At 37.9% G+C, this 9581-nt stretch overlaps 1 protein-coding gene across 2 annotated transcripts; it reads right to left on the minus strand.

The window, feature by feature from the left end:
- Positions 1 to 310: 310 nt before the first annotated feature.
- CCDC126 (coiled-coil domain containing 126) lies at positions 311 to 8202 on the minus strand. 2 transcript variants are annotated; one of them, XM_048511487.1, is made up of 4 exons: positions 7933 to 8202; positions 5133 to 5251; positions 3399 to 3779; positions 311 to 1837 (listed from the first exon to the last, which is right to left on the minus strand). In XM_048511487.1, exons 3-4 carry the CDS (start codon positions 3634 to 3636, stop codon positions 1662 to 1664), a joined length of 414 nt encoding a protein of 137 aa, XP_048367444.1. In that variant the 5' UTR covers positions 3637 to 3779; positions 5133 to 5251; positions 7933 to 8202; the 3' UTR covers positions 311 to 1661. The 2 variants fall into 2 exon arrangements, with proteins under 2 accessions (XP_048367444.1, XP_048367443.1); XM_048511486.1 differs by lacking the exon at positions 5133 to 5251.
- Between the last annotated feature and the right edge of the window lie 1379 nt (positions 8203 to 9581).

A 9581-nucleotide genomic window follows, 5' to 3' on the forward strand; every position in this document is an offset into this window, starting at 1 on the left:
AAGTAAGTACATCCTGCCAAAGTAGAGCCAGGAAGCCCATTTGGAGACTTCATATGTCCCCAATATATTTTAATTTGAGAAAATATATTTGGATCTTATTTCAAAGCATACATGCTTAGGTATACAGCCTTAGGTATATAGCCTTCCATTTTATTAAGTCAAACCTGCAGCTTTTAAAATTAAAAACATGCAAGTTAAAATAACTGGACAGGGGAAGGATGTCTGCAAAAACTCCCACAGGCTATTTAACTTTTAGAAAGCCATTCTACATTTTCCTCTTCATAAGAAAAACAGATCGGAAACTCAAATATTTGACTTCATATTTTACTTTATTTGTTTAATTAATTCAATCCAGCTTTTGTAGTTATCTGCAGGGACAATCATTTGGGACAATATATCATCCAGCACCACATAACTTGTTCTTCTTTTAAATAAGAGCTATTTGAAAACTACACCGCATATTTTAAGCAAAAAAATATTTGAATAGACCCTTTAGAAATCATTCCATAATAAATGCAAAAACTCAGACTGGCACTTTTTAGAATGTATGATACAGAAAGCACACTATGGAATGTAGTGTACCCTCATTGCAATTTGCTGCTGTAAGGCTAACATGGATATAAGGCAGCATTCCCCTTCACTCCCATTTGTTGTCAAGTCTACCATAAAAGGCTTGGGTGCATATCCACTGGACATTGGCACAACAGCACTACCTGCCAGAGTGCACCCTTTTAGCACATCTCTTTAGTAAGCATCAAGATGCCTGGCTTCCATTCATCTCAGTTCACTCCTCTCCTTAGGAACAGCTTAAGAGGTGTGCCATATTTATCATAGGCTGTAGGGTACTTATATAGTCACAAAAATCAATGAATAAAAAGCTAGCAATGTTTAATATCTGATGTAACTTCTATTACTTATTTTATCTTCAGTTGCTAAACAGATTTAAATATTTTAGACAGCTATGTACCACCACAGATTATAGTTTCTTTTATCTAACTGCCCTAATTCTTTAGTAACTATGCACTTCAGCATGTTGCATAAATATAAATGGTATTTTAATACATTCTCTCTCTAGCTATTCCACAATAGTGCAAATAAAAACATTCTTTGGATAGCCATTTTAAAATGTTATCCACAATGTTATCTTGATTTTTTACAATCAGCTCATGATGATGTTAAAAGTACTTTAGATACATTTACTTTCTAGCATTCATGTTAACAGAGACATGATCCTTCACTGCTATGCATTGTAACCAGATCACAAAAATGATTAAGCTAATTTTGTCACTTGTTCAAAAGATATGTTAGATTTATATTTAAATAGATTTTAGATATTAAATCAACATCCTTCATAATTTTTTCATATAATCTCACAGTTTACACATTATTCACTTATCTTACTACACTAGCTATATTTCCAGCATATCTTTAAATAAGAAACTGTACAGCACAGCTTTGACTTCTATCTCATCTATCCCTGTTGAAACAGGATACAAACTTTCAGAGGCAAGTGTTGCTTTTCCACAGTGGAACAGAACTAAATCAACAGCAAATACAGCTGCACATAGTGATTTTAGACAGAACTAAATCTATGCCCAATACAGCTGCACAAAGTGAATTCTGAACAGAATTAAACCAATGGCACATTGTGATTTTGTATGCTATCTTATGTTGTTTGCTGCATTTACTCGTTTGCTTGTAGTTGCTGGCATCAAGTTTCCATTTGTGGTATTTGTTGCTGAACCATTTACAACAATGTAGTCGACTTTGTTTTCCAGTTTTACCAAGCGCTGCAAGATGTCATCTAGAAGAACCGCAATCGTTCTTTTGAGATCAGCTAAAGAACACAAAATACAGAAAGGAATCCTCTTTTGTACTCTAAAAGTGGAACATAGTTTAACATGTCTACATAGAGGGGTGAGAATCTCATAGCACTCTAATTAGAATAGCAGTAGCTAGGGAAGACAGGGTGCATCCCAGTAAATTTTGTTTCAGGTGTTTTTCTAGGGGTTAAAGATCTCATCCATGTATTTCCAATCCATATTATATACACAACTATATACACTCTTAACACATATGGCTGGGTGGGTGTTGTTAGCTTTGTCATGTTGTGGAGCAAGACTAGTCTGTTTTGCCACCCCCGCCACCCCCACCCCCCCAGTTCTTTCACTGTTGCTGCCACCACCTTGGGTAAAATCCAATCTCTGTATTTCTTGTGGTTTGCCCAAGGTCAACTCCACAGAAGTGTCACTCTGTAGCATGTCAAGGGCTTAAGGGCAAGTATGTAATCAGGCTCTCTTAAACAACTTTATTTTTCATGGCACAAACTCAGGGTATTACAAGGACAGAATCTAGGTGCATTAAGCAAAATAAACAAAAGGACAGTTACTAAGGTACTTACAATCCATTATATATCTGCTCCTTTATTAGTTACAAGATGCCCCATCCCTGGTTCATCTGTAACCCTCTTTAGTATAATTTTTCTCCGTTATCCTTCATGGCAAAATACACAGCAAAATGCAGCCAAACACACAAACCACAGGCACAAAATGCTCTCTTCCCAAATGAACGCTTCCATTTTTAGACCCCATCCCACATGTGTTTCAGGCCCTTCAGCCCATCTAGGTGCCAGGCCTCAGGGCTCAAGTCCACCAGACATGGACCTTCCAATCAAGAGATGTTAATACATCAAAAGGCTATCATGTTTTTGTTCTTGGTTGGAAAAGGAAGCTCTCCATCTGGTGCACAGTGCCTTCTCCCCTTGTTCCCAGCCACAGAGGTTTAAGGATCTCATTCCATTACCATAACTGTCATAGCATCTCTTGCCCCTTTTTCCATGAAGGTTTTCCCCTTAGTAACATCTTATGGGACCCTGAGCCTTCCTGGTTTCCTTCAATCTGGCTGTGCAAAGAACTTTGCACACTTTGATTTTTCTTATTTTTAAACCACTGTTAGTGTACTACTCAATTCTAAAATTTTCCAAAATTAGCATTCAATAAGATTTTCAAAATTATTCCATACTTCCAACCAAGTTTTGGTGCGCTGCCTGGTTTTCAGGTCTGTTGTATCTTTCTAGAGGTTACATATCTGTGCCTTATCGAAAGTGTGAACACAAAGTATGTACAACAGTAAATCACCTGTATCCTTCTAACAAGTTTTTAATATTCCATTGAGCTATCTCAAACAACCTGCATTCTTTAACATCAATGGAGAATGTATATTCAGAACCAACATGGATATGTAATACATTTTCTATTAACTGTTGATTCCCTTGTTTATAGGCTATTCCTTCAAATGCAGAAATACGAAATTTATGTGGCTGTATTACATATTAGCTTATATGTATAGTAAGAGACATTAAATATTAAGACATGCAAAGAGCATTTATATAACTTTACCATATCCTGCCATTGCAGCTCCATTACCACCATTAATTATATTCTTGTTCTCTTCTGCCAGGACTCTGACATATCTTTTACTCAAGTCCAGGATTTGTTCACGCAGCTCAGCACTACTTTGTTGCCGTGGATGTTGAAAAGTATAGCGCAATAACATTATGCCCCAGATAAAACCAAAAACCAGCAACAATAAACTTAATTTCTGGGATGCATTTTTTCTTGAAAATGAGAAAAACATTTCTGAACAGACAGAAGATGTCAAAGCAGGCTGAAATCACAGTATTTTCATGGTAGATTTAAAAAATCTTCACAGAACAGTCACTCCTCTGGAAAGAGAGTTTCATCTGTTTGTTTTCCAGTAGACATGCTTGATTCCTGAAACTGAAACAGAAGTGTATTCACTCAAAATGCCTTTCCAAAATACAGTGTTTATGCAAATTAAAGTAAGATTTGCTGTGTAACAAAACAGCAGACTGAAAACCATTATGACAAACTCCTAAGATCGCCAGTTGAACTGTGTCTCTAATAATCATCAGGTATATATTAAACTAGAGAAATCTTAGAACAATGTGATTTTAAAGTGTACTGGTATAAGGATGAGCTGAAGTTTCAATTTCAAATAGCAATTCAGGTATAAACTTCCAGAATGCCTTTATGCAAGAAAATCTGCTATAACAAGTTTATCTACAGTTACTCTAATATAAACCCATTGAAATGATAAAGGAACACAAGAGTATCTCCACAGATTGTACTATCAGTCTCTTCATCAGTAATATTAGTGTAATAACACTGCCTTAACAGATGTAAAAATTACAGAGATAACGTATGACTCATTATAACAGAAAAACACAGTTTGGATACTAAGTATCATTATCATGCCGTTCAACTGGTTGAACATATTTTAGTGGATAATAAGCTTACATATAACAAAAACTTCAGTATAGTTGATATACAGCCCCATCCAATGCTTGCAAGGAGGCTTCCTTGAGGCATGGGGGACTCCAAACATGGAAAAACCTCCCCACCTGCTGGCAAGTCCCCACTGGGCTTAATGGACTTGTTCTACCTTTTCAATGGCGTAAGTCTAATGTCCCGGCCACCACCGCAACCTGGGCAATGGCTGGGAGGGAGATGACGTTAAACGGACTACCCTTGCTACGCCGATGGTCCCGTGTCTGGTGCCATGCAGCAGTCATCCACTAGCAGATTTGTCTCTCTGCTGGGGCAAGTGCCCTGAGGAGGGCACATCTGCTGGTGGGGCCATGCTGCTCCTAACGGTGAATTCCCCCCCCCCCCATGGGGCTGTGAGACACTGAAAGAAATAAAAGATCACTCAAGAAGAGTTATTCACTGCTTACTGTTAAAGAGAAAAGCCATCATTAATTTTTCATTACCTGGTAAGTTTTTTTGGTTTGCACATGTACCTTTCACTCCAGCTAACCAATTAAGACTGGCCCCTATTAAATAATTCATTTATTATTTTTAACAGTTTAAGTGACAGATACCACACCTGTTTTGATAAAGGCCACTCCTTTCTCCCAGCACTAAGTAGAAGAGTTGGTTTTTAATACCCCACTTTTCTCTACCTTTAAGGAATCTCAAAGCAACTTACAATTGCTTTCTCTTCCTCTCCCCACAATAGACATTTTATGAGATTGGTGGCACTCAGAGAGTGTACTGTGATTGGCCCAAGGTCAACTATCAGGCTTCATGAGAAGGAGTGGGGAATCCAACCTGGTTCTCCAGATTAGAGTCTGCAGCTTTTAACCACTAACCACACTGGCTCTCGGAATGGCTGATCAATAGAGTAATCCATTCTCCTGCAGGTGGTCATTTGGCATTGCCTAGCATCCCTGAAAACAACAAACATATAAACTGGATCTATCTTTAAATTATTTGAAAACCTGTTCAGGCACATAAGAGAAAATAAATTCTTAAAACACATAGTTAAAACATAAGAGAAAACAAAATGCTGAAAACACGTAGTCAAAACAATCACAGATTAAAAATTGCATGACTACAAAGTTTAATAATCACATAAATTTAAGGGTAACTAATTTCACAATATACTTTAGAACTGGATTATCATCCAGAAAGGAGAAACCATAAACAAGTAACAAGTAAGCAAGGGAGAGCTGACTTGCCCACTAATTGCTGTAAACCTTAGTAAAGAACAATTGCATTTATTTTTATTTTATTTTATTTATTTCTTCAATTTATATACCGCCCGATCCCCGAAGGGCATGGATATTAAGTGTTTCTGAAATAAATCTGGTAACAGCCAACGTAGCACATTTGTTGCTTCCAGGCAAAAGAACAAACGATAGTCATAGGAAAGGGTTGAGGATGTTTATTTACTTCATTTATTCCCTCACTTTCTCCCTAATGGGAGAAGCAATCCTCACAACAATCCCAGGAAGTAGGTTAGGCTCAGTATGAGTGACGGGCCACAAATCACCCGGCAAGCTTTCATAGCAGCAGGGATTTTCACTTCTGGGTCTCAGATCCTAGTCCATAAGGAAAAGAATAATCAGAGAGAGTCTCAATCTGTGATAACATTTATACAAGAAAACGTGTTAAAATTTGGGACACCTGGAGTCCACAAGAGCAAGCCATTTTATATTAGAAAATCTGCGAAATAGGTCAGCAGTTGATAACGTGTTAAAACAAGCCAAGGATAAAAGGTGATGATATAAAGGAAAATGTGAACGTCTATTTCCACCAAAAGGCGATGAAGGCAGAAAACCCAAATGTAATGGTGTGCAGGTGCATTTAGCATCTGAAATAAGATGTGGCTAGTCCAAGCTACAAGCTCTGTTAAGCTCCAGGATAGCAAAGCTCTAGGACAACAAATAAGACTGAAATAACTAGCCCACTAATTTTGGTGTCTGACAATAAACTGAACCTGTCTCTTAAGGAAAGTAATATACTGAAACCTCTCAAATGATTACTGAAAGGATTCTAGAAGCTAATGCAAAGCTAATTTAAAGATCTAAATCCAGATACTATGTATACGTGCATCCATGCACAAATCAGCCTTTAATACTGACATCAAAATTGCTATTACAAGCCTTATAATACCATCATTAAGCAGATTAATCAAATCTGTTATGCTTCCAAACATCCAGCAATTGAACTTGGCAATTCAAGGGATAGAAAGCACATTTCCTGAGGGAGGGGCGCACGGGGGGCATAGAATCAGAACCAACACCCATTAATGGATGTTGGAAACATAAGTATAATGTTAAACCTAGTCAATTGTTTTTCAGTGTAATGAAAAAATGTTCTTGCATTATATTTAACAACGGAATATTTTCCAAAAGCATGTTTGCCGGAATTGCTTTGGAATACATTAAGAGGCCAAGGCAGATTTTTTCTGATCTTCTCCGTATCTGGTTGTGCCTGTATTCAACAAGTAAACTCTGTTGTATTAAAATGGTCCAAGTTTGCACTGGTGCTCAAATCAGTATCAGTCTGAATAAAACAACTTATATTTCGTCAAATAGCTACATTCCTTTGTGTTGTTTGCTTTGATAATTACTATCTTCCACTCAAGTGACAGACATTTAGGAGATGATAAAACTTCTGAATGAAAAAAGTCAAAAATAAGAAAGTATGTTTAAGTATATTTACCCATTCAGAAAAGAAAGATATATTCATTAGATAAGAGAATATGGAATATAAATTTACGTCCATAAAAAAGTTAAAATAAGATTTAGTTTATTAAAACCAGCAGGAACCATCTTCTAATTCTGTTCAGAATTCCACCTCATGTTAAGGAAGTAGTAAGATACAATGTAAAGTCAACATGAATTTTTATTAGATCATCCTTTGAAAAAGAGGAATGAGACAAAAGTCTCAAATTAGCCATTACTTTAGGATGATTATTCCACCTTCCAATTCAAATTAATTTGGCTTTAGATTAAACAGTAAATTGAAATGGAGGGCAGCAATGCAGAATAATCATAATTAGCAAAGAGTTGTTTTACTAAATAATATCTATATATCATATTTCAAGTGTACTTTATAACAAAGGACTTCATCTAGATAAAAAGTAGGGCAAATATTAACCTGTTCCTTCCAATACAGTCATGATCGAAAAAACAGTAAATATCATGTGCCAATAATATTTGTAGCATTACTGCAAGTTATAGTATAATGCATATCCTACTACAATGGCAAATAACAACTTCCTCTAAAGATTTAATAGCAAGTTATGGCTTATAAGAAATAGGCATTTACAAACGAATGAGCAAATGTTTCACTCGGTAAGAAGATCTGGAATCAGGAACAGATCTTTAACAACAGAAAACTGTTCTGTTTGCAGCATTCAACATTCATAACAGACTTACTGCAAAACAAGTAAGTGGGGGAGAAGCTCATAACTGAATACTGGAATTCAGAGGCTCGGGAAGGAAGGCAGTCATAGAACAAATAAGTTACCAGTGATCAAAATAATAATATTACTCAGCCAATATGATAGATCTGATTGCGAAAAACAACACAAAAACCCGTTACCCACAATAAAGCGTACCTTGAGAACACAAGTGTTTGGAACCCCAGGGCTCGAACGAGGCCATTCACATTTCATCAGCATTTCGCGTCCTAAAATATTCTGCAACGCGCCTTAAGCCATTGCCGATGCGCCTTAAGCCATTGCCGATGCCAAACAGCAGTTTCCGGCCTCCGAGCACCTTCTCAGTCCCCACCCCACGCCTGATCACACTCTCCAACCCCAACCAGAGTTACCATGCAACCGCACTCGTTGCACCAGGCTATCAACACGCACCACAACACCTCCCACCGACTTCCGCTCTTCCTCCGCAAGCGCGTTTATGTTGCGCCGCGCACAGAGGCAAGACAGATGAGAAACGTAGATCATTTCCGGCTCGTAGTAGGGAAACAGCCATATGCATCAGGCGACGTTAAGTTGCCGCTCAAGACATATGCCATATATATACCGTAATATTCATGCATGAAAACCAATCGTTTTGAAATGTACATATTTTTCACCACCCTACTCTTATTTTTGAATGAGTGGTGATTTTTGTTTGTTGATATTCAGATATAAATTTGTTGTAATAAAAGTGCATCATAAATTAAAGGCCATATTAAGTGAGGAAAGAAACAAGGCTGAGCAGGTGATACTTAATGGGGCTTACTCTCAAGAAATAAATTTTAAGGAAATTTTTTATTGATTTTAATGTTATGAATAATGTTGGACACCGCCCTGAACCCTTCGGGGGAGGGCGGTATATAAATTCGATAAAATAAATAAATAAAAAATAAACATACAATCTGTGCTCCATCAGCTGCACTGGCATTCGGTAGAGGACCAAATTAGATTCAAGGTTCATGTACTAATGTGCAAAGTCCTAAGTGATCTGGGACCAATGTATCTATGGGACTTCCTATCGTAATATGCTCCTCAAAGAGCACTCCAATAAGTGAATTTCAATCTTCTGGTGATCCCCAGCCCCAAGGAAGTCTAGCTTGCCTCAGCCAGGGCTAGGGCCTTTTCAGCCCTGGAACTGGCCCCAGTCTGGTGGAATACTCTGTCTAAGGAGACTAGGGCCCTGTGGAACTTAATGCAGTTCTGCAGGGCTTGTGAGACAGAGCTGTTCCGTCACACAAATGGTTGAGGCAGCTATGGTTAACATCTAGATCTCTCCGCCCCCCCCCCCGCCCCCACTCCCAACATTACCAAAAACAGTCAAGATCCCCTTAGTGTGGCAAGTTCTATGGCTGAAACTGGATCCAGAACATAAACACCATCTTGGTATTTTAAATGGAATGTTTATTATTTATTATTTTATGTGAATGTTTCCACGTTTCCATGCCGCCCCGAGCCTAAAAGGGGAGGAGCTGCATATTAAATTTAATAAAAATCTAGATGTGTAGTCTGTAGCAGCAAACTAAGTCAGGAAAGACTAAAAATCATTACAGAGGCTTTTTAAGCTGTACCTGCGTTAGGCTGATTGCATAACTGACCCAATGCCAAACAAACCTCTCCTAGCTGCATCTCTTGGAAACGGATTGTTATACAGGAGCAGAGGTCATGTTCCTCGCTGGGCCGGTTGCTTCAGAAAAGCGACTGAGAGGCCCACGAAATCAACGGAGACACATCCCGCCTGTTAAGTTTGGTGTGGATCATCCATCAAAATAACTATGGCAATTTCTGTT

Source organism: Sphaerodactylus townsendi, linkage group LG11 (genome assembly GCF_021028975.2).
Source record: "Sphaerodactylus townsendi isolate TG3544 linkage group LG11, MPM_Stown_v2.3, whole genome shotgun sequence".
NCBI classification, from domain to species: Eukaryota; Metazoa; Chordata; class Lepidosauria; order Squamata; family Sphaerodactylidae; genus Sphaerodactylus; species Sphaerodactylus townsendi.